We start from the raw sequence: 25,454 nt of genomic DNA on the forward strand, positions 1-25,454 counted from the left end.
AAAAACAAACACAAAAAGTCACAAAATAATTAATTCACCAATTTCAATGTCCTCTTAATCATAAACAAAAGACTCTAATAAAACTCGCCAGTAACTGGAGATGCAATATTTCACCACATGCCATGTCCCTGGAAATTCCAGAATTTTCTCCCATAGTCTTTAGTTTCATAATAAATAGATAGCAATCTTCAAGATTATTCTGTGAGAAGCACAAGCTACTTATGTCCAGCATGAGCAAAACCCCCTACATTTAGAATTCTAACTGCAATAACGACACCGAGCTGCCCAACATCACATTAGTTAGCAAAGGTATTACCCGCATCTGTTAGGAACTGACAAAAAAATCCCAAGAGTTGTATATTCTACCATCGGTTCCTAATTCTTCACCATTATATACATCTATAAATTACGTAACAATGATAAAATTTCAAGCATAAAAGCTGAAAAGGATCATTTTCCTGACAAGTCTGTTCCTCAAAGGAACAGTGCTGAAAGACCTCTAAGAAAGCTGTACCTTTTTAGGGGAAGAGGGTTGTCAGAGGTGATATACTTTTAATGATGAAAGAATAAACTCAAGTTCGATGACCCTAATTTCCTTAGGAAAAGGGGTCAAGTAAGATATCTTTGATACTGAGGAACCAGCATACATGTAGTCTGTAAAGTAGTACATAACAGGAATGAAAAAGCTTTCTGTATGAACTAGAGTTTACATAGGCAAATTTTAGCTTCTATTTACTTAAGATGGAATGTAACAAATATAACTTCCATTTTGACCCCATTCTCAACATCTTGCAATGTTGGTGCTCTTCAGGATCTCGCTGTGCCCACCCTGAAGGAAGAATAAATTCAAGCACACAGAAAAAAATTGTTCCCCAAAAAAAGGATATTGAGGGAATTAGGTCAAAACTAGGACTTTTAAGTAAGTGTTTTCAGAAAACAAACATTACGTGTTCACACAGGAACATCTATACCTGAAGCTTGATTAAAAGTATCTTAATCCAGGCAGGAAATAGCATCAGTACTACATCATCTTTTTGTTCAAATCATAGATTTGACTCATTTTACTCAGAACTAGCAAGTAAATGTACGTACCTGCTAACTAATGCCTAGGGAACCCAACAAAGTGAAGGGCTCATGTGAAGCAACCATCAGAAAGATGCTAAATTACAACAAGTGGTTGCTAATAACTTCTTCAGCTTCACTATAGGCACAAATTGTTAAATGCCTCTGTCTAAGTGTTTCTATGGTTTGTAGAACTCAATGCAACCATCTTGAATACATACCAAACAATCGCTTTCCTTGTTGTTCAGGAACAAATGATGGGGAAAAAAATATTCTTTTTACAGTATACAATCAGAGCTTTACACAACTCCAATGAAAGCAATAGAATGCAACATTCTGTGCAACTCCCAGGGGAATTTCACAATTCTAATTGTAGTATGGATACATAAATCATGTTGTAGAATAGCCTGCATATGTAACTAATATTTCAGAACCACATGTGATCACCACTGCTGCTTCTCCTTAAAACTACTGAATGCAACCAGACCTTTCTAGAACTCAGCAGGTAGTCTGGAGACTAATTTATTTCTTCTTAGCTTTTACACTGCTGTAAAAAGCAATGATGAAATACGTGAGTTATGTATATAAAACTAGACTGTCATCGGAAAAATCACTCATCTCTTGAAAAGCAGTGACAAGCAGTGCAGACATGCTATCATGATGAACTATTTCTTAAAGATGTCTATTTCTTGTTTGCCATTTATCAATTATGTTTCATCACTTCTGATGAAACAGCTTCCATTGGTTATTCTCAACCTGTAACAATCCATCTCATTCTTTCCAGTATAGTTCAGTAAACAGAATTCTAACTTGTGACATGTTCAACACAACACTGCACTGGAGAAAGTGCTGTTAACAAGCCTCCTTTACAAAGCTATAAAGCCTCAGATCTACCAGTTAGAGTTCTCATACAGCATAGGTCAGTAGAGTTAATACCCAAGAAAATTAATACGCAAAATTAATTATAAAAAAATCTGGGGTCTAAACATAACCTAAATAGTCGTTTTAGAGCAAACAAAACCCCTTGGATTATTTCTTACCCTCCGAATAGTCTTGTACAGAACAAGACCAAACGTCAGGCAGCATGAATGAACCAGGAAATAATCACACTTCTTCTAGTCACTCTGTATAGCTACTTACTGAAGACAGAGACTATTGCTTTATGGAAGGCAGAGGAGAATATGACAAATTTATGTAAAAATAAGAGATTACAAGTACCAAACAACCAGCAGTCTACCCCTAAGCAACAGGGAGGGACAGCTGTACAATGCAGGACAAATCAGAGTTGCATACCTAAATGTAGCCAAATCCCTTAGTAACCTGTATAATGGTAACAGCCCTTGATCAGTTCAGAAGGAAATGTTTTAGTTGCAAATTCATAAAATAACCACAGCACAGAGCCTTAGGCAACACTGGACTGCTCAGCTTCAAGGTTGCATAGATAAATAATTTGGTCTCTGTAAAATTTTACCTCCCTGTAAGAGCCACACTATTCCCCTCAGGTGACAAGACTAAGCTTGTGCAGTCTTATAATTTAACAGAAAGAACTAAGCCAATCAACCAGCTATATACTAGGGGGCTAAAAATTCAAGAAACACGCCACAAAATGGAAGCACAGATATATACGTTAACCACTTTAGCAATTTCAATTAAGCTCAAAATTCATAATTGAAGAGCATGCTTAAATATAAGCAGAGTACCATATTTCTACATATAACCTGCAATATCTGTCACAGAAGAGAAACAAAACCCTCACAGTTCAGCAACATCATACATTTCTACACACGTGGTACATTTGTTTATTGTGGGGCTGTAACTCATCTGCCTTTGATTTTGTGCCTCTGGTTATCTGAGGACACACACTGAAAGTATAAAATTATAGTAATTGTCTATAGGTGTCATGCAAGAATCCTGCAAATGCACTTACAGAAAAGTCACCTGGCCTATTTCCAAAGTCTTAAAAAAATCATTTCTGAATGTGTGCACAGTACAAGTATCTTTGAAGAAACACTATTTTGTTGAGAGCTTCGTGGTATGTTATTTTCTTTGGAAGGGAGTCTGCAAACAGCAGAAAATTTGTGCCCTCAGCTGTCCTCTTTCAAATTTATGGGACAGACGTGGTTACAAATTGCTGCACACTGACATTTGGATGAAGGGGAGAAGGGACTGTATGTGCACTTGCAACTACCTCTGTATGGGCACAAATAGTGTAACTAAACATACCGGCAACTGCTTTTACCCTTCTTTTTCGTGACTGAGGTCCATGGAAAGCTGACATGCAAGGTCTTGTTACTTCTGGTCACAGTAGAGCAGGTGACAGTACAAAGCCGGCAGTTAAATGAAGATTTGGAAATGACCTTCACAATATTGACAATTTCATTAATATCCGTTTTTACTATTAGCTGTCACTAAAGGCAAATTGTGTTATATGAATTTTAAAATCTTCAGTGAGTTGGTAGTAATAGGAGCAGAGGGAAAAACAGCTGTTTAAATCTATGCCCTTTTTTAGGTCTAATACCATCAAAAGTAGCAAGAAATACTTGTGCTAAGATGAGCTATTAAAAAACTTCCTATTGGATTCAGAACATGACAGAGCTTTGATACCACCTTTGTCAGACACACAAATCATATGCTCATAAGAATAGCGCCTGCTTTGAACTGCTAAAATTATTAGATCTATGGCAAACCTTCATCCGTTCCTCCTCCCCTTCCCAAGAGAGAGGATTTGTCTAGAGGAAAAGTTACCTAAATAACCTAAATGTCAAATTTTATTTGGGAGAATGGGCACAGATGAGAGGGCACTGTTAGGCCAGAAGTCTACAGCTTCACTAACTAGCATTTTTGAATGTCAGGCAGCATTGGGTGTGCTGGAAGTTACCAGTCTATTAAAGACATGACAGGCATGTATGCACTTCTCATTTGTCCTCTTTTTCAATTTTCTTTCAAATGAACAGAGTTCTGGCTGCTGCCTAAAATGGTGTTTGAAACTTTAGAGCTAGAGGAGTTGCATTCAAAAATTTTCATTTGCTAAGACCAAAAAGCAATACTATCAAACTGAGGATCTGACCTTATAAACTTGGCGAATCAAAGCTAAATAACACTATTTTCAGAGCCAGCAAACAGAACCAGAGACTAACTACACACTGCTTTATGCTACTTTCAATAGGCACCTGACCACAGAAATAAACATTTGGTATTTACAGGATCTGATGGATGCAAAACTCCTATTTAATGTACCAAAATATCTACTTCATTGACCTCACCAACTACTATAGTGTCAGAAGAAAGTCTTACAGTTGGATCTGTCAAAGTTTGAGCCTTAAAGACCAAAACTCTTAAGAGTTGTTGCATCTATGTAAGAATATACACTTCTGTATTTAACTCTAACCTAGCTACCACCTTGCTGAATTTCTAAGCACTAAGAAGTGCTATAGGAGCGAGGCATGGGTATGGAGAAGATCATGCAAGGAGGAGGGACTGACACTAGACTGCTTGTCTGGGAACATTTTTGGGAGATGAAGGGCGGGAAGTAACAGAGGTTTCTGTCCCTGCTCCATGGCCATCTCTAGTTTTGCTCTGCTATTGTGCATAACACATACACATACGCTGGCGTTCAAGGTCTGAATATCTGAAGTTCTGGAGCTTCTCAATTTAACCACTAGAGCAGGTTTTCATCCTGACCCATTTATTTGTCCTGAAATGACTGTGCTCAGCAGGCAGGATGCTCTATTAGTTGTGTGACACAGCATCCAGGAAGAATAAAAATCCACATGTCAGTATGTTTGTCCTTACCACAGGCAATAGTCCAATAGACCAAGGAGTCTGGTGCTTGGTAGAGAATTCGATACGGTGCCACTCTGGCACTGGAGTCCAACACGACATCCAGAGTACCCACAAGGAGACCTATGGAACAGGAAATTCTGATGAATATGCAGTGATGGATCATCCAAGATCCCACAGGAGGGGGCTCAGCAGCCTCCTCCCCGCCCCCCCCGCCCCCCATTTCACCTTCCACAGCAAAATGCAGACCTATTCATCCCCACACTTGTTCCCCTCATGTTGTAAAGAGGGAAAGCAACTCAACAGGGAAAAATCTGTAGTTCAACAAGACTTCAACCCTTAACTATACATTGATCCTAGCATAAAGGCAGACAAATTGAAGCAAAGCAGAAGGTAGCTGTTTTATAAAACCATGTTTAAAAGTTATTTAATCCTTTCCTGTGTTTCATATACTGTTAAAGCTCTGGGGGGGAAAAAAACAAACCACAGAACACCAACAAAAAAAGCCCCACCACACCACCAACAAAACCCTCCGGACAATAAACCCCAGAAGAGTTCAAAACTCAAATGTCAGATAGGAAAAACTAAGACTTTCAGCAAAAATAATTATGCTACTTAATGGTCTGATTCTTTAGGGTAGAAAGGATCAAAATGCCTAACAATCAAGCTTTTTCTCAGCTGAAAGGATACAGAAAAAGACAAAGCCATACTGTTTTCCCGAAGTAGCTTTGAAAATTCTTTGCTATCAACAGTTCATACCAAATGCTACCAATAATTCCTAACTATATTTCCACAAAGTCTAGATCCTATTACACACAAACCAAACCTCTAGCCCCCCCAAACCATCTCCCACAAGAATCGCTATTTATTTTTAAAAGATGTAAAAGTTTTCCCCCTTTTCACCTTCACAGAGAATTTTTATCTCCCCTCCAGAGATGTCAGATTTAAATTCTCATACTGAAGTTCTCAGCAAATTCACATACTGAAAACAGATGGATGAACTTTCAAAGATTTTTTTTTTCCTGCAAATATTTATTGAGGTGGAAATTATTTTTTTTTAAACAGCTGAAATAAACTGCACACACAAAAAAACCCGCAACGTTCTAAACACTCCTGTTAAAATTCCGTTCTCGTGGCTATTTTCATCATTTACTGTCATAGTTTCAGTAGTTCCTCATTCTGCACTGTCATAACTGGTACAGAAGACTGCTTCCCTTGCTGTTCTTCTTTCAGATTTGCTTTATGCATCACAATGACATAAATGCACTACCTTTTTCCATCTTAGCAGACCCCTTAAATCCGAACTGAAACTGCTATTTGGAACTATCCCAACTATCAGTGATTTTGTACTCCCCTATTCTACGTTTTCTATTTTTTTTTTTTATACAGATCTTCACAGGCCAGATTAAATGTAATCTCTTCATGCCCGATGCATTAATACCCACCAGTTTTTAATCCAAGCATTCTGAAATACAGGAGAAACAAGTCTGAACACAACATCAGGTCACTAGTAAGCAGTGTTAACTGATTATAACTTATGACACAGAATGTTGATGTAAAATATCCCAATGTTCATTAGTCTAACTAGCTTTAGTTGTTCCCATTGCCATCTTAAACCTTCATCTCTCATGCATTTTGATTACTGGTGTACACTGACAAGCTGCCCCGATCAAACTTCCATCAGCCCTCCTAGATACACCTTGACTCCTTTCAAGCACAAGAGACTGAAGAAGGTTATAATGTTCCTTTAAACTTTCTTTTTCTGTTAAATGTATTCCCCATTCTAGCTTCACAAAACCAGTATGGCCCTGGTCCAGAAAGCACATGTGTGCTTCAACCATGGGCAAAGAGCCTCAAAGGCTTAAAGCTACTATCGAGCTCAAGAGTATTGCTGAAATGGAGTGCAGACCAAGCCAGACACTACACTGCGTTAATCATCTGGGTTTGCTGCAAACATATAGCAGGGCTTATGCCAAAGATTCCTCATGCTTTCCAGCTTCACATGTCTACTGACAGTACTAAATAAGCAATAAGCATGATGTAATATCTAAATAAAATTGTATGTTAGCCAAATGTGATCTTCTCTGTGAGGTACAGATACACTGTTAAGTCCCTGTAATCTTTAAAAATATGGTTGTTTCTCTCCTCCTGCTGTATTTCCAAATCTGTTGGTGTGTGGGTGCTCCTGCCGACCAATTATGCCACTAGTTCCAGGAGGGCACTGCAGCTGTAAAAAGTGGGATACACAGGTAGGGTCAGGGAACCAGAACAAATGTAGTGACTTGTATGGCAACAGCAAGCTATGAGGAGCTTCCCATCCTACCTCCTTCTCCCCAAGACACGGGAGATAGGAGAGGAACATCCCCCTGTCCCACCAAACAGAAAAAACATAAGATAGAGCAGTGTATTCAAGAAATGTGGAGAGCACTATAAAAAAAAACAAAACAAACAACACAAAACAACAAACCAACCAAAAGAGACCAGCCAGCACTGAAACAACAGATGGGAGGTAGGTAAGGAAAAGAAAAGAATACTTTCCACTGGTCCAGTAAGTAGGAGTTGCCCAGTGCCCTTTCAGCAATGGAAACAGGTTGTAGAAATATCCATGCAGTGAGGTTAAAGGAAGAATATTCACAGAACTCCAGAAGACCCAAAGGAAATTCAAAGTCTAGCTTACAAAGGTAATTGCAACACACAGTAAAATTTACCTATACCACGAAATGGCTGTTTTGCTAGATGATACATGTGACATTTAAAAAATAATTTATGTGTTCTTATATACATTAAAGCCAATTAATTTTTACTCTTGCAATCACACAACTATCCCCCCATTTGCTGTCCTTCAGGAACTGTTCCATTTTGCATTGTAGGTCAGTGCTGGTTTTTTGCGTTTGTGTGGGTTTTTTGGGTGTTTTTTTTTGTTCAGTTTTTTGTTTCGGTTTTTTTTTGTTTTTTTTTTTGTTTTGTTTTGTTTTTTTTTTGTTTTGTTTTTTTGTTTTTGTTTTTTGTAATGCAGACGTGATGTAACCAGAATGAAATCACAGCAGTTCAAACTGATAATCTCTCTGAGGAATTTCTACATGAAGTGATCACAATAAAATAAATAAAGAAATAAAAAACAAACCGAGAAAGAAACAAACCCAACAATTTCTTTTAATACTGTTCATTAATTCTTCATATAGCAAGTACCTTTTGAGACATGATTAAGAAATAAGTAACCAAAAGTTTCTATAGAAACAGAACAGGCAACAAAGAATCATACTCCTTAGATTACACTGGTCCTTGGGCAAGAGCCAGTGAATTATCCAGGCATCAAATCATGTGACTACACCGATTGCAATTTTTTTCCCCGTTATTTCATCAGGTTTCTGACTACATAGTGAAACAAGGGAAGAAATTTCCAATGTAAGAATGCTAAACCTGCAAGACCTCGTTCAAGCGAGCAGTTTTCATGAGCAAAGGTTTAAAGTACGTGTTAAAGTCTGTGGGATTAGTGACTGGCTAACTGATGACAGCCCCAATCCTGAAGGCACTCGAGCACAAATAACTTTATATCGAGGAACAGTCCCATCAGACGCGCATGCCAAATGTCTAGAGCAACCATACCTACATATGTGGGGCAGGAGGGGAAAAGGGAAGGATAATGCCTGTTTGATACAACTTTTTGAATAAAGTCAGCTTCCTCTTTTGCAAACTTGAGTTCTAAAGCAAAGGTCCATAAATCTGTTCAATATTTTATTTCTTTTCTGTAAAACATAGGAGGAAAAGCAGTGAAGTGTAATATCTGAAACTAGGGAATACAAAGCCACAACTGGCTAGGGGGCCTGGGCAATTGCTCTTGCATCATGTTACTGGAAGGACACACAAGGCACTAGAGGGTATTACTGGAAAGGGGTTCAGTTACCTGATGCAATTTATGCTGAAGGAAGAAATCATACTACATTTTACTTATCTGACCACTGTGCCTCACATTTAGTCGTACACTGGAGGGGGAGCCTACAACCACTGCACAAAGCATACAGATTAGTAGTCTGTTTTCATGCATTAACTTATGATTTACTGTACTTGTATCTACACTAGCAACCAATTTTCAATTTTTTTTTTGCTAGAAGGGATTATGACCACATGCAGCCTGATCTCCTGCATAACACAGACCCTCTTTGAGCCAAATGATTTCTACCTGCACAAAGGTTATTTCCAGAAAGGCAGGTCATCTTGATTTGAAAACTAAGTCAATTGATTCAGCCAGTTAAGACTCTTCCAAGCACCACTGCACTCTCTGCTCTTCGGAGACCAGCTTTCCAGATAGTTTAACAGTCCTGACTGATTACAAATTGCTCACAAATGATAATGAAACCAAGGAATGACCTGCAGCAGAATCAACTTGGTACATTTTAAGTTATCACCATTGAAAATACACACACTTTAGAGTACATGGACTCAAATACCTGTAATAAGCCACAGTGCTTTCATCTGTTTGGATATCTGTAGCATAGATCTTTGCTGCAGGAATATTTCTCCCTCTTTCTTTTCTTTCTTTTAAAATATAACTAATGATTATTTTTTTGTCTTTCATAAGAACTTGCAAGTTTCTTTGCAAAACACCAATTACTGGTGTTTTTAAAGGAAAAACAAGTTTATGCACCTTACGCATAAACAATCTTTTTTATTACAAAAGGATTTTCTTGCTGACAAACAGTACCCTCTTTCACAAAATGTCACGCTTTGATTTAAATAAAACACATACAAAGATCAAGTGGTCTTTATCACCTTTCTACAGTATCCCTGACAGCAATCTTATGATTATGTTTGTAAGCCTGCAGCGTTTTACCTGCTAAAATACACAGGGTTCTTAAACTAAATTGGATTACCTGATCGGGAGTGAAGACCTGGATTATATATTAACTCTAGCGCCCCTTATTAAAACACCAAAGCCGATTTATCTGCTGTTTGTGAATGAGAATAAATAATGACACCTGAGACCTTAAAAATTACCAGCAGCCATGGATTTGTTGCACAGCAAACAAAATCAAAAGGCTTGTGAGAGTATCGGACAGTGACACTTCCTGTTCAGCTTTAACCACACAGTCCTCAGACTCGAGGTGCTTTCAGCATACACCAGTGACCTGTGATACATCAATTTTTCAGTGTCACAGGCAACTTGCATCAAACCTTGCCTAGAGCTGGAAGGAGGTCACTCCACAGTTGGTGCCACTTCCACCCAGGGACACTCTCCCCTCCTCCAGTTTGCCAGATGACAAGCATGTGTTAGTTATTCACCTGGCTCCTGAGAGCCAAGCCCTGCCGTGACACATCCTTCTCCCAGCTCTACACTAATATAATCTACTGCCTGACAGTCTCTCAAGACACCTTCTTTTAAGAGATTTTTATCTCAAAAATATCTAAACAAACAGCATGTGTCTTTTTACCATGTAGAGCAAATATATACCCTCCAAAAGAGCTAATATTTAATAATACAGGTCAGACTGTGACTCTTGGAGTCATGCTCATGAGCTATCACTCAAATAGTCCCATGGATGTAAGCAGTCTGTTTGTGTATGAGCTCAACACCACAACTAGGAAGACTTGCAATGTCACATGTGTCATTAGTAAGAATTTCTCAAAACAGGCATTGTGACATTCCAACACTGACTGAAACACATACTGCTTAAACGGTTCCCGAACTTTAAAGCATGCCAATGACCCCTTCTCTTTCCACTAAAGTAAGATGGACACATAACAAGCTCTGGTCATAAACCTGAAACATCCAAGGGACCTATCTGGATTGTAGATGTCACCTGATTTCTGAGAAAGCCTTGATCAATAGGGTTGACTTAAGTCATATTTGCACCCTGAGCATTCCGTTTTATATTGAATTAATGGACAATGAATAAACTCTCCCTAACGTTTAAGTGTTACTTCCTGGACTATAAAAAACAATAACTCATAACAACATACAGCTAAAATGTACAGCATAAGCTATTGTTTTTCCTAGTAACTACAATGAATCATCACTCTTCCATTCTTTCTGAAGGCAGTCCGTGTGTTTATGTGATTATCCCTCTCATTTGTTATTACAGGATGAGGTCATCCAATTACTTGTCAAAATTCAACGTAGAGCAACAATCTGAACTCCATGGGTAATACTATGGACAAATCCTTTTAAAGGTGAAGGTTGATTCTATTTGATTTTATTTCATGGGAGAGCCTAAATGAACAGTAAGTATTATACACCACTCAAAAAAAATTACAATGTTCAAATACCAATCCTGGTAATAGTATTCACAAAAGTATGAAAATAACCTCTTAGTTGTGAACACCGCCCTTGGAACTTTATGAAGGGCTATACAGTTTTGTTTTATAGGTGTTCATTCATATAAATGAAAGCAAAATAACCTGTAAATACTTACTTGATAACTGTCTTCCCATGTGGGTTATATAGCATTGGCTTGTATGGACATGTACTGCAGTATCAAGAAAAACTAATTCTTCCTCTGAAATCAAGACCTAAGATTTGTTAAGTCTTCCCCAACACCTGCCTTTGTTGCTCTCTCTTTCTACCAAGGCAGTTTTATAGAGCACTGATTTGCCCAGCCACCTTTTAATTTGCACACCAGTTTTCAAACATGTTCAATGAAACTGACTTTGAGGAAGTACTGTCACTCTACTGACATTTAGCAAGACAAGCAGCAAAAACAGTAATCACTTTTTCTGTCTTTGGGCTGATGAATGAGACAACTGAAACCTTAATCACTAATCTTTAAAAAAAAGCTCAGGAAGGGCTGATGTGATGAACTGGCTTTACTACTGCAGGATAAAGCAGTAGCAAGGGATAAAGCTTTCATCCTCCCTTCAAGTTTAACAATTCTGATGAAATTAGATTATCTTCCAAATATCCAAATATCTTAATTTGTCTACTACTGCACTTGTCAAGGTGTCTGAACAACTCATGACCATCCCTGTAAAAATCTATATCTTAACTCAAACCTAAAACTAACTGGCTTTAGACTTTCAGCTTTTAGAACTTTCCGTAACTTCAGTCTGCTAAGCTGAAGGGCCCTAATCTTTGTAAGATGTAACCACATTCATCAATATTACCAGAACGTGCATTACAATCTGTATCTATCACTACATATTGACACATACACACAGAGCAATAGAATTGCCTTTATTTCCACCGAGGACCAGTTTGTAGATCATGAAGCATCCAGCTGCAGAAACTCCCACAATAATACATCCAAATAATAAGTTCCCAGAAACAAACCCACTAAACTTGACCTAAAACAAAAACCTAGCAGAAGTAGGAAAAGGCTGAGGGATGAGCACTGACAGGACATGACAGACAGCTACAGGTATGTGAACACTTACATCACAGAGGAAATTGATATTTGGACAAAAACCCAAACAAATAAGCTCACACACCTAAAGAAAATAAATTTTATACCACATGTCCATCGCACCAGACTACATGAAGCGATGGAGAAACAGTGAGAAGATTATAGATGGAGTTAACAAATGCCTTCGAGGTATGATATTAACATTTACTCATAAATTTGTTAAAAAAACCCAACAAAGCAGTTATGAAAAGCATGATCGAGTACCATTGACCAAAACAGCAGGGAAGTTACTGAATTTCACTCATAGAATCATAGGGTTGGAAGGGACCTCTGGAGATCACCTAGTCCAATCCCCCTGCTAGAGCAGGGTCACCCAGAGCAGGTTACACAGGAACGCGTCCAGGTGGGTTTTGAATGTCTCCAGAGACGGAGACTCCACCACCTCTCTGGGCAGCCTGTGCCAGGGCTCTGCCACCCTCAAAGTAAAGAAGTTCCTCCTCATGTTTACGTGGAACTTCCTATGCTCGAGTTTGTGCCCATTACCTCTTGTCCTGTCCCCGGGCACCACTAAAAAGAGCCTGGCCCCATCCTCCTGATATCTACCCTTTAAGTATTTATAAGCGTTGGAAAGTGTTACTCAAAGTGTTACTCAAAACTAATTCTTTTTAAGTATCCCATATTCTCTCAGAGTAGCATAAGCAAATTAAACAGATGCTGGAACGTGTCCAGAGAAGGGCCGTGAGGATGACCAGAGGGCTGGAGCACCTCTCCTATGAGGACAGACTGAGAGAGTTGGGGTTGTTCAGTCTGGAGAAAAGGCGGCTCCAGGGAGACCTTATTGTGGCCTACCAGTATCTTAAGGGGGCCTACAAGAAAGCTGGTGAGGGACTTTTTAGGATGTCGGGTAATGGTAGGACTAGAGGGAATGGATTAAAACTAGAGACGGGTCGATTCAGACTGGACATTAGGAAGAAGTTCTTCACCATGAGGGTGGTAAGACACTGGAACAAGTTGCCCAGAGAGGTGGTGGAAGCACCATCCCTGGAAGTTTTTAAGGCCAGGCTGGATGGAGCTCTTAGCAACCTGATCTAGCGGGAGGGGGTTGGAACTAGGTGGTCTTTAAGGTCCAACCCTAACAATTCCAACCCTAACAATTCTATGATTAAGAGCAAAGTTTAAATCAACTACATCTGCATGAACGTAAGATTCAGATAAACTATAGAAGACTAAAGAAGAAATCAAGGAAGTATGAGCAAATGAAGAAAACAAAACAGGGACCAACAACCACCACCATTAAGCTAAGAAAAACAACTGTTAACTGAATCTAGCCAACAAAATCAATGGTAAAAATTGAGAACTAGTGTGGGCAGTAAATTCAGCTTGAGCTAAAGAAGAGTCCTGAAGCACAGCATGGTCAAATACAAGCTAAATATGAAGAGAAGCAATATTTTCAGAAAAAAATATTCAAATTCTAACTGTGCTGACTGAATACCTGCAGATAGATCAAATTTCAATATGCTATCAGAGGAGGCACTTTACCAGGGAAAGGAATGATGCTGAACAGAAAATCCCAAGAATTTTGGCTAGTAAAATACTGGAAAACACTGAGGGGAAGCACAAGACAGGACTGTGAGGAAAGAACCAAAAGTACATTAAGCTGAAACTAAGACTGATGACGTAGTAGGAATTCATACATCCCTATCTGGAAACTTCACGAAAAAAAAAAAAAGAACAATTGGAAATTGGGCCTAGAAAATGCTTACAACCTTTCTTTTGAAAAGAAAACAAATGGAAAGATTTTGAAGAAGTCCCTCAGAACCTAGGCCCACCTCAGCACCACCTTTAAAGGCAAAATGCAAGCATAGATTACTGAATATCAACATTGATCAAACATCAGAAGTATGATTAGTGATCAAAGAGCTAAAGAAAAGCAAGATTTCAGTCAAATGCTTACAGGCCTTTATACACCTTGTATTGTCATACTTTAGCAAAGCCAGTGGCAGCAACAACTCCTGTGTATTACAGGAAAAAGCTGTACTACTATGAAGGATTAAAAAAAGCAGAGGTTGCAGATCTCAGGAAAGAACAGAGAAAGCTGAATGGATTCTGCCTATACCAAATATTTACAAGAACAATCATATAAGAATACATATGTTTTAATTAACTTTCAAAAGCGTTTGAGAGTATATACCAGCATACCCCTCGTGGAACCTTTTTAATTCTATAGAACTCTGACTGAAACTGTCAAGGGCCCAAACCTCTGTGAAATATGATATATTCTTACAAGGACACATAATTGGACAGTGGAGTGATGGAAATATGGAAACTGATGTGAAGAAGTGCTATTTTCTCTGTACCTTTCAGCGTGGGACCAGAGAGTAACACCAAAAAACCTTTAAGCCAATACAAACTCTAGTATAACGCAGAAAATTACTGAGAGGCATAGACATTTATTGCTTACTATATTGTGATTCCACGTGACATTTCCAACAGGGCTTCACACAAAGAGAGATCTCAGGAGAAACAGCAGGCCACCCTTGAATTCCATGTCTCAAGCAACAACATTATGTCAGAAGGCAAAAACGGCAAATGACAGCTCAGCTCAGAGGCCTTGATGGGTCATACTACTCAAAGCGTGAAAGACAAATTAACATCAAGGAAAGTCTTTGACCAAGAAGCATTACAGTACAGAAACCAGAGCTACACCAAGCAACATCTCAGGCACTGTATCTGTGCAAACAGTGCATTGCCTGTAAGAACCGGAGATCAAGAGAAGCACTGGGCAGGAAATGAGACACCTTCCAATTAAGCACCCGTGAAAGCATCTGGGAATTCAACAGAAAGACTCATGAGTCAATCCGGAGAATCAATCAGCTTTTCAACCCTAGACATCTGCATGTCCTCTTGAAGTGGAAATCTACTAGTGTGAAGAAGCAAACACACCCACAGCAGATCCTAAGGAGAAGCTGGGCAGCATCAGAGCAGATTTGGTGTAACACCAAATGACAGAGCGGAGCTGAAGAGACTATTTTCCACCCCATGAGTCAAAATGAACATGGAAAGCTGATGGACAGACTGACCACTCATGTCAGTTATGCTAATTGCATGCATTTCAATAAACACTGTATTTCAAGTATCAGAAATCACATGCTTTCTACTCAAGTGTACCAAGTTTGACATGCAAAATTCTAACTGCTTGAGTCAACAAGGCTAGAAAGAGTCCAGTTTGTTAAAGTACATACCACGCTTTCATCAGGCAGATGATATACTGGTCAAAAGCTTTTCTAAATCTTAAGTATAAAGAGGTTTTCAAGCAATCTCTTCCTCAACCCTCTGAATTGAGAGGTTGAGAGCAAGATGGAATTTTATCTCCAAATTTAAGCTAATAATTGAGCTGTCCAGCAAGGCTGCAGAAAAGTGGTCTGAATTAGAACACTGTCACAGTATTAAAAATTACGTTAGATTTGACATTGAAGGTTTGCATCAGCCAGCCGAGCTCAGAACCTCTCTTTTCTGCCTTTCCAACATGGAAAATACATGATAACCCCTTCTGCAAAAATATCTGGGGAGAAGGATAGTACTTCATCAATTTCTTTTATCACCAGAATAATTTCCATCTGCTCAAGCATTTGAATCATCTTTGGCAACATCTCATGGACTTAGAAACTCATACTGAATCTCTCACACATGCACTGTCCCAGCTGTAAGCATAAATAACCTAGCTGTGAAATAATTCACTCCTAAAAACAGTTCTTGCAAACTAAGAACAATTTATTTGCCTCAGGATTCAAAGAGATCTTACAATAACATTTTAAACAAAATTACTTAGAATTTCCTCTCCACTTCACACACAAATGTACACATGCAAAAGGAGCACAGCAGTCACAAGCTAATCATACCACACCCTCGATCTCTCTTCCTGTAAGCTCGACGTGAATACATCACTGCCATCAACTATCAGTTGCACTAATTCCTTGCAATATTATTGCCAAACAAAAGAGTTTGGCAAGCACTACCACAGTACAGCAGAAAGCAGTTAGAGACATTTTTTAAGCTATTTGTTGCATCAGAATGCAAGATATAGTTAGTAACACAAAAACATGAGTCTTCTAGTTATTTATAAACTTTGTGACATGTTCAAGATCCTTACATCCATGGAAGTAATATGGTCACACAGGGCACAGTGCCCAAATGATGCGAGAGATCTGGGTTCATGTTCTCTACATGATGCAGGCTGCCGCGTAACACACTGGATCCCTCTGGAAAGGGAAGTATTTCATACAGGCCAAACTACCAGGCTGCCCAGGGAAGGGAGCTGACAAGCAGGAAGCAGAACAGGTATGAAGAAGAGAGGGTTAGAAACATCCAGCACCTTTGAGAAAACTAATAAGAGGAAAGAAAAGACTTTTTCCCCTGTTGGTGAACAAAAGGAAGATGAAACTCTTGAGTGAGGATCACACAGAAGCAAAATACAGGCATGGCATTATGTGCAAGGCATGAAACAATTTCATTATAGAGAAAGCTCACCAACCATCAAATACTTTTAAAGCAGAAAAGTACATTTTTTGGCCTTGTCCTGGAATATTAATGCAGTGATGCAAGATAATGCAAGTTTGCGGAACAGCTATGAAAATCCAATTTAAAATCCAATTTATGAGTCTTTCAAGTTTTTCTTTTGTTAAAAAGGAAAACAAAACCCAAGCAACCCTTCAACTAAGGCATGCTTACAAAGGAAAGTCACATTAATGTGACTGGTACTGACATAGACACAATCATTTAAAAGAGTCCAGGCCTTAACTCAGTATAAAAATGGATCCATACTGCTTAGTAGAAAAAGCTGTATCTCTTAAGTAAACTATTAATTGGACACATTTTGTTAGCAGAGATGGCTTCTAGGGACTCACTAATTAGGCACTATCCTAACACATAACAAGACGACCATCATGCTTCTAAACAGTTACAATCCAGTATTAAAATTTAAGTGCAGAAAATGTCTTTAATGTCCAAACCAGTATTTAAATGAGGGCTTTCTCTGTTCAACAAAGTTACATAAATCAAGGCCAAGAGGAGAGAATCAGTGCAGAAAGAGATGATTTTTCAGCCCTTCCCCCAAAGTGACTGATGCTCCTTTTCCTGCAAAGGGTTGCTGCACTCAGAGTGGATGCAGGAGAACAGGTAACACAAGTACTGCTCTTTTGCTTCAACATAAAGCCACCAAGAATTACTTTCATCAACACCCAGGGCTATATAAACTACTTGGTTTTTAGAATAAGACATGTCAAAAGACCTAAAAGATCCGGTCTTCTGGACTTTGTTCTGGTGATGGTAACCTCCGTCCACAGAATGATAGTAAGTGATGGAGGACAGGTAACATGGAGAATCTGGCAGCCACTTTGAGGGTGATCATCAGCCTTCAGCCACATTTTCACAGCCACAGCATCCAGCCACAATGCTGTCTGAAGAGGTCTGTCCCCAGCCTTCCCCCTTCATTCCTGTTCACCCATGGCAAAGTATTCTACCTCTTCCTTCAACCAGACAAACACAATTGCATTACAGTGTGGCCCTAGCTGAAGTTCTTAGAAGTTCGACATGTTCACAGATGGAGAGAAGGGCATTGCACTTAACCCTGATCAGTTTACTGACTGGTTAGTTTCACAGCAAACCTAGATCTGAGGGCAATGCCAGAGAATCAATGCTTCTCATTGTCACTGCTTAAGTTACACAGTGAAGCCATCTCGTGTCATCAAGCCCATAGTCTCATCAATGTGAAAGTCAATTGTCGTTTTACAATTTAAGACAAATGACTTCAAGAGTCAATAATGAGGGAGTACAAGTCAGCAAAAGTTAGATCACAAAAGATCAGCCCTCCAGAGGAGGGCCACAAAGATGATCAGAGGGCTGGAGCACCTCTGCTATGAGGACAGGCTGAGAGAGTTGGGGTTGTTCAGCCTGGGGAAGAGAAGGCTCTGCGGAGACCTTATAGCCCCTTCCAGTACCTAAAGGGGGCAAAAGAAAAGATAGGGAGGGACTCTTTGTCAGGAAGTGGAGTGATAGGACAAGGGGTAACGGTTTTAAACTGAAAGAGGGGAGATTTAGACGAGATATTAGGAAGAAATTCTTTCCTGTGAGGGTGGTGAGGCACTGGAACAGGTTGCCCAGAGAGGTTGTGGATGCCCCGTCCCTGCAATTGTTCAAGGCCAGGCTGGATGGGGCTTTTACCAGCCTGGTCTAGTGGGAGGTGTCCCTGCCCAGGACCGGGGGTTGGAACCAGAAGATCTTTAAGGTCCCTTCTAATCTGAACTATTCTATGAAAAAAAGAGTCACAGCTGTATTTACATCCTCTCTTGCATATATAAATTCAGACCACTGTCACCACAAGAATCTTGTATACAATATTTCTAGTCAACTTCAAGGACAAATAATTTGCTTTCCCACAGAGCAACCCGGCCAAATTTTATACCACATTCATGGGTGGATAACTTTTTAGATTATATCTGAGGAAATTTCAGCATTATGTCACTACAGAAAGGGCAATTAAGAAAACAAAACAAGTCAAAAATCCACAAAAGGTTCTTTTTTTCTGTTTCTTTACTTTTGATCAGATAACCTCTACCTCTGTCATGGGAGCTGAATCATTATCGTCTATAGAACTTCCATAGGGTCATCAAAAATGCTATCATTATTGCAAACAATGTACCCTGTTGACTTTTTCAGCAGATTTATTTATTCTGATCCCTTAATACCAGTTTTACCTACCACGAACAATCGATTGACTTCCTTCACCTGCCTTGTCCCTCAATAGGCAGATCACAGCTGTTACAACAACCAGCATAAAATTCCAGTATTTCCATGAAAAACAAATAATGATAAGTTCCACTTATCACTGTGCCTACCTAGCTGCGAGTGGCCTGGACACTCTACACCCCTTTCTTCCTTCCTCTCACACCTTTTGTTGACCACTGTGTCAAAATCCCACATGATAAAATGGCAAGGTCTGACAAGTTCCCGTACAGCCCTTTAAATACTTCCAGCACTAATAACTTTCTGCGTGCCAGTAATGGGTGTTTGCTTAGTTACGGTTCTGGCACCATACTGAAAAAAGCTACAACTTTTTTCCAACCCTTCCCCATACAAACAAACAAACCCCCAGAAATTGTTTAGCTACTTGTTGCTATTACCTCAACACCACAGCAGCTGCAATTGCAGGTAAAGCACAGACACTAATAAAAGCTACATGGAAAGCAGCTTTCAAAATACACAGAACTCTTGCATTCTAAATCATATTCACTATACAGACTTGCATTCACATACTAAAATAATGGGACAGTGCAAAAAACCCTTAAATTCCAAGGGGGTGAAAAAATGCAGAAACAAAGTCAGAACTATTTCTGTATTCTGAACTCCTACCAAATGCTGCCTGATTACCTGACCTTCACAAAGAAAAGAGTGCACGTTGGTGAATCCTACTCCCACCCAAGGACTAAATCTTCAGAAGCGATCTCTCCATATATACAGTGGTATTATCAATCAGACTATTACACATACAACTGCAAGAAGGCTTACATATACATGCACTGTGGAAATAGGCTGAAGAGAAAAGCACAAATTCTCAAAATGTTCCCCCAATAACTGAGAAATGTTTGGAAAATTGACTGGGCATCTCAAACAATCTCTATTTCAAAGATAAAAAAGTCAGAAATGTACAAGAAAGCCTCATCAGATCACATACAGTAAGAAAGAGGAAGAAATCCTTAGGAGGCCAGGGGGTAATCCATGAAAGGAGAGTCTGCAAAGAATTTCTCAGTAAATACAGCAGGGGTGAACTTCTGAGGCAAGACATGCTTTATATGGATTTGCCAACACTGTCCATAATTCAAAAGAATAAAAAAAATTTTTTTTAAAATCTACAGCCAATGTGGAGTGGCTGCTGGTCACTTTCCATGAAAGAATGAGGTGGTTTATCAACATACAGCACTGAAGAAGACTGAAGATCTCAAGAACCTACATGAAAACACACTTTACGGTGGTGCATTAGTTTAGATTATAAATTGTTTACAAGTCCATAAAGCATTCGAAGGCTGAAGAAACACTTAATCTCCTGGTAAATATGCACAGGACCTTGAACCAAACATCGATGTAGTCCATATGTTTATTTTGATTAGCTTGAAGAACTAGTTGCAACACAAGTGGATAAGGAAGAAACCACAGCTTTTCAAAGAATTAGTTTGATTATTTTATGTCAACTGATGAAGGACCAGTGGTAACACCATTAGGTTCTGTATCGCCGATCTCATAGAAATGCATACGCGTTGCCTAAAAATGATGAAAGGTCTCAACAAATACATACGCACAGTATTACAGAGACCAAGATGCATATGACCCAAACATCTACAAAAGCATCTCCAGTTGTCAGCAATCGAAAACGAAGCATTCAGGGAACATACTTTACAAGGACATCCCGAAGAACACGGAGAAGCAAATCTGTTCTCATAGTGTGCGTTTGTGAATTACGGTTTGGTCTCATTGGAAACAACATGTGGTAGGGGTTCAAAAATAAAGTCCTCCGAGGACCCGGGCAAGTCACCCCCTGACGCGCGATGCCATCGGGCACCCGATCATGTAAATCCCCAGGGAAACCTCGGCGTAATTCCACACAGCCCAGCAGCACCCGAACGCCAACGAGACGCCCGAGGCCCCCGCCGCCCTGCAGCGCCATCCGCCGCCGGCATCGGCCGCCGCCTCACGGGGGGATCCGTCGCCTCAGGGCGCCCGTCGCCTCGGGGGCGGGGGGGTGCGTCGCCTCAGGGCGGCCCTCGCCTCGGGGGGGATCCGTCGCCTCGGGGCGGCGGGTCCCCTGCAGCCCCCCGCGCCCCACAGCGGCTGTCCCCCCCCCGAGGGCCGTTACACCGCGGGGACGCACCGCCACCCTGGGGGAGCAGCTGAGGGAGAGGAGGCGAAACGCGGCCCCGCCCCGCCTTCCCCGGGACACCGGCCGCTGCCGCTCTTACCTGCCAGTCCCCCGCCGCCGCCATCGCCTCCGTGCCCCTTCCTCCTCTGGAGGATGAAGTAGGGGTTGGCCCGCTCCGTCACCCACAGGGCGTTCGCCAGCAGCACCTCCTCGGGGTTCACCCACATGCTCCCGGCACAGACAAAGGCCGGCCCCACGGGCCGGCCGCCTGCGGGGCGCGGTGACTCACGCACGCACCGTCCGCATGAGACGCCGCCGCCACCACCACCATGCCCGGCCGCCGCGGCGGCGGACGGCGCAGCCCCGCGGGCACCGGCGGGCGCAGGGAAGGAGGGAGGGACGGCAGCCGCATGCCCCCGCGGCCCCCGCCGCCGCTACCTACCCGCCCACCGCCGGGCGCAGAGGGGCGGCCGCAGCGGCCAAGGGCGGCGGCGGCCCCGGCAGCACCGGCCGCAGCGCCGAGAGCAGCAGCGGCATCAGCGGCGGCCGCCCCGCAGCCCGCCCGCCCCGCGCGCAGCCGCCGGGCACCCGCACCCCGCGCGCCGCCGCTCGCGCTGCCGGGCGGGGCGGGGCGGGGCGGGGACGCGCTCCGCGCTGCCCGCACCTGCGCGCGCTGTGGGGCGGGGCCGCCGCGCGCCGGCCACGGGGGGCGGGGCTGCGGAGTGCGCCCGGCGGCGGACGTCGCCTCAGAGGGGGTGTCGTCGCCTCAGGGCGGCCGTCGTCGCAAGGGTGGCTATGGCCTCAAGGCGGGCCGTCGCTTCAAGGGGGGCCGTCACCTCAGGGCGGGGACCGTTGCCTCAAGGGGGTCCGTCGCCTCAGCTTGGCCGCCGCCACGGACGGCCCTACCTGCGGGTGGCGGCGGCACGGCGGCCCCGCGTCGCAGTGTCGGTATCGAAAGGAAGAGAGGGCTACGGCCTCGGCTGTGGAGGAGGCCATCCACACACAGCAGGCAAGGGGGCTGGCCTCTTGCCACAACCCCTTCTGATGTTACCCCTTCTCTGCCGTGGCCAACACCGCTTTTGAGACTCACCTCTGCCGCCGGAGGCCACATCGTGCCTGCTGCCTAAGGCTGGGGGAAGTTTCTGAGGGTCAGAAAAGCCCTAAAATAAACCGGTACATTTGGCAGGTATGCCAAGCACACTTGGAGGGTATATAGTATGTACAGATAACATGTTTTATAGAATCATAGAATGGTTTGGCTTGTAAGGGACCTTAAAGATCAGTTCATTCCAACACCCCTGCCATGGGCAGGGAATTTTTTTTTTAATTTTTTTTTTTTTTTCCCCCAAGTTTGTCTTCCTGGCCTCCCTTTAGTCAGAAAACTGTTACTCTGATCAAATACTTATCTTTGGTTTACTATAGGTGTTGAGAAGAGTAAATTAAACCCCAAAGAAAATATTAAAACTGCATTCCAAGCACAAACATTTCATACACAGGCTGTAGCTTTACAGTAGAGTTTAGCCTTTCATCGCCTGGTGCTGGCGTGGAGCTGGCTACCCAGTGCTCATGTGGAGATGGACACACGGTCATGGGAGAAGTGACTTCATCTGAGGTCATGCGGCTGCTACCGTGTAGGTAAAAAGTTCAGGAGAGGGAAGTGACTGTCTCTGATGAACGTTTAATTCATAGTGCTGTCGGTCATGCTGCACCACGGGGAATATTTGTCATTGTCACTAAGGGTTAGACTGCAATCTAAATGGCAATGCAGAAGAGCTTCTTCACCCGTTTGAATTTATCGCAGATTCAGGTTATTTTGAATTTTAGTATTGTTAAAATAACCTTGCCCTTTTAACTGGAAGGTTGGGGTTTTTTAGGCGTAGTATTTTTAAAGAAAAATTCTGAACTAGCAAATTGCTTATAGCTTTGAGAAAAAATTTCAGGATTTTTTTTTTTTAAACCCAGCTCTAGTTAAAATCTTCATGCCGAGCAGACTGAAAGTTAAATTCTAGCCTGGCTAAAAGTAGTGGCAAAAATTCCTAGTAGCTTCCTTTTAGTAAAGGCAGGATGTCACACACACACAAGGCTCATCAATGCTCCCTCGTTGTCACAGGAGTAGGCATGTCATTACATACTAGTGATGTCATCACTGCCAACAACCTGCAGTAGAACTACTAAAGCCACACCGACATTCTTGGAGAGAATAACCAAATGATATTCTGCTGCAGTCAGAGCCAGTGATGAAGTTCATTTTCCTTGTCAACAGTGCAGTTGACCTCAAGAAGGAAAAGAGCATTATCAGAGGCTGGGAACTCCTGCTTCCCATGCCTAACTTTAATTTCAACAGTGGGCACAGGCAGTTTACATGCAAAACTGCAAGCACTAAAAATAGCTGCCAGGCCTTATTAGTGCCAATTAGTCTGTTTTAGATGCAAGTAAGGTGACATATATTAATAGCTTAAAGAACAGCAAAATCATAATTTCTAACATCCTTCCTACTTATTTTCCATTAAGCATTCTAGAACATTTGAATAAAGCTACAAAGAAATAAAATGCCACCACTCAAGTAAATGGTGTTTAAAAATGAGGTTATATTGTGTCTTTTTGTTGCTGTGTTGTAGACAGTATCAAGGCATTTTTAAATGGGAACCTGATCTGCTTTCACAGTAATGAAAAACAGGTGTTGTGCTATCACGGCTGACCTTTTCATTGAAATCAATGCAAATATCTTCTCCTGTATGCCAATCGCATGTTTTTATCCCTCATGTAAAATGCTTGTCTATGTGTATTGTTTTGTATCTTAGTGCTCCATTAAAAAGTTTATTTTTCATCATGTAGTTTGAGAACAAAATAAAGAACTTCCAGCCAGTCCTGTGAGTTATAATAGGAATTAAAAAAAAAATAAAAATCTTAGATGCAAATAAAGGAATAATTGCTCCAGTTTGTTTTGTAATATTTTGCTGAAAAAACTTCCCATGTTGGAAACTCAGTGTGGTTTTAACACTGAATGGGACTGTTTAAAGATCTCTTTGCCATTAGATTTAAAACTTCAACATGTGCCATGCAACTTTGAAAAATGAATTCAAGAAATCAAGAGCAGATACCAGTACAAACTAAGGAGTTATTTTTTATAATGCTGTATTATAAACCTCTCAGGGAAGAAAATAATGATTCTAGAAGGGCAACCATTCTGTGCAATGTCATCGGACCAACGGACAATAACTGTAGTCAAGCAGAAAAAAAGATGAAATAAAGCAGATATTTTCCCATTTACTCCCCAGAAGACCTTCTTACAATGGGTCTCTTTTTTAGATGCAGCCAATTAGCATTTTCTAGTGGTTCAGGTCAGCCGTTGAGTCGGAGCAAAGATAAAATATCAGAATATCAATAATTATCTTTGAGAAATGCACACATTGTTCAGGTTGGAACCATGGCCCTACAGGTCCTGCGTGAGGGCTCACCTGAGCACAAAGAAGCACCTAGCCATCGTTTTCTAGAAGCTCAGAGCCTTCAACTGCTGCAAATCAATACCTTATTTGTACATGGAGAGGTGGGTGTTTAGATTTCTGTGAGAAGTGTTTTATTTTATAAACAGTACTAAAGCTTTACAAGAACGGAAGACATTGCTTTAGGTGGGAGGTGGGATGAAACAGAAAGTGGGGGGAAAAAAAAAAAAAGTATCTGAGGTTTCTTAGTGTGCGGTCAGCTCAAGTGCCAAACTTTAGTGTTTATATGGTCATAACACCCTGTACTGAAGAAGCTCAAAGCATTCAAAAATGATGTCACTTTTATCACGCTCCTGCAAGTACATATTATGAGCATTTTTACAGGTGAGCAAACTGAATCATACAAAGTAATTCTTGCTTTGGGTCATCCGGCAGGTCTGCGAGTAAAAGTAATGAAATCACAGCATCCGCTACCTGCAATTCCCTGCTGCCCAACTGCGACTGCAGTACCCTTCAAAGGCAGGACTAAGGTTAGTCACTCTCAAGCCCTTTGTCATCCCAGATTAATTTATATACTCCTTGGGTCTAGTCTCAAATGCCATTAATGGGTTGACTGCATACACAAGTCCCATTTGTGTCGATTGCCTGTAAGATGTACGTTTTGTATTGTCTGTTACAGCTGCTGTAACATGTATGTTTTGTATGAAGTATAAGATGTGACGTGTGTCAAGTCTTTAGTCCAAACTGGAACATGACCTGCCTGATAGCAAAGGGTTAATTTCTGTAGGATTGAGGGAGTTCTTCAGTACCGGGCCACCAGAAATATCATTTACTATCCCAGGAGGACGATGTCAAAATGTCTCTCAAGGGAATCCGGAAACAAAATATTTCAAGGTCAAGGAGAGAGAAGGAATCAGAAAGAAT

The 25,454-nt window shown here is 41.3% G+C and overlaps 1 protein-coding gene across 3 annotated transcripts in view; it reads right to left on the reverse strand.

Annotated features, from left to right (window-relative positions):
- The window catches only part of TBC1D9 (TBC1 domain family member 9), a 53,573-nt gene extending 32,101 nt beyond the window's left edge, over window positions 1-21,472 (reverse strand). For all 3 annotated transcript variants that reach the window (XR_008466652.1, XM_054203185.1, XM_054203183.1), the window contains exons 1-2: window positions 21,188-21,472; window positions 4,855-4,965 (exon numbers count right to left, since the gene is read on the reverse strand). Coding sequence is in view for 2 of the 3 variants with exons in the window: in XM_054203185.1 (XP_054059160.1) it covers window positions 4,855-4,965; window positions 21,188-21,314 (238 nt within the window). In the remaining variant the exon portion in view is untranslated. The remainder of the gene's footprint in view (window positions 1-4,854; window positions 4,966-21,187) is intronic.
- Window positions 21,473-25,454: the final 3,982 nt, after the last annotated feature.

Source organism: Rissa tridactyla, chromosome 5 (genome assembly GCF_028500815.1).
Source record: "Rissa tridactyla isolate bRisTri1 chromosome 5, bRisTri1.patW.cur.20221130, whole genome shotgun sequence".
Lineage (NCBI taxonomy): Eukaryota > Metazoa > Chordata > Aves > Charadriiformes > Laridae > Rissa > Rissa tridactyla.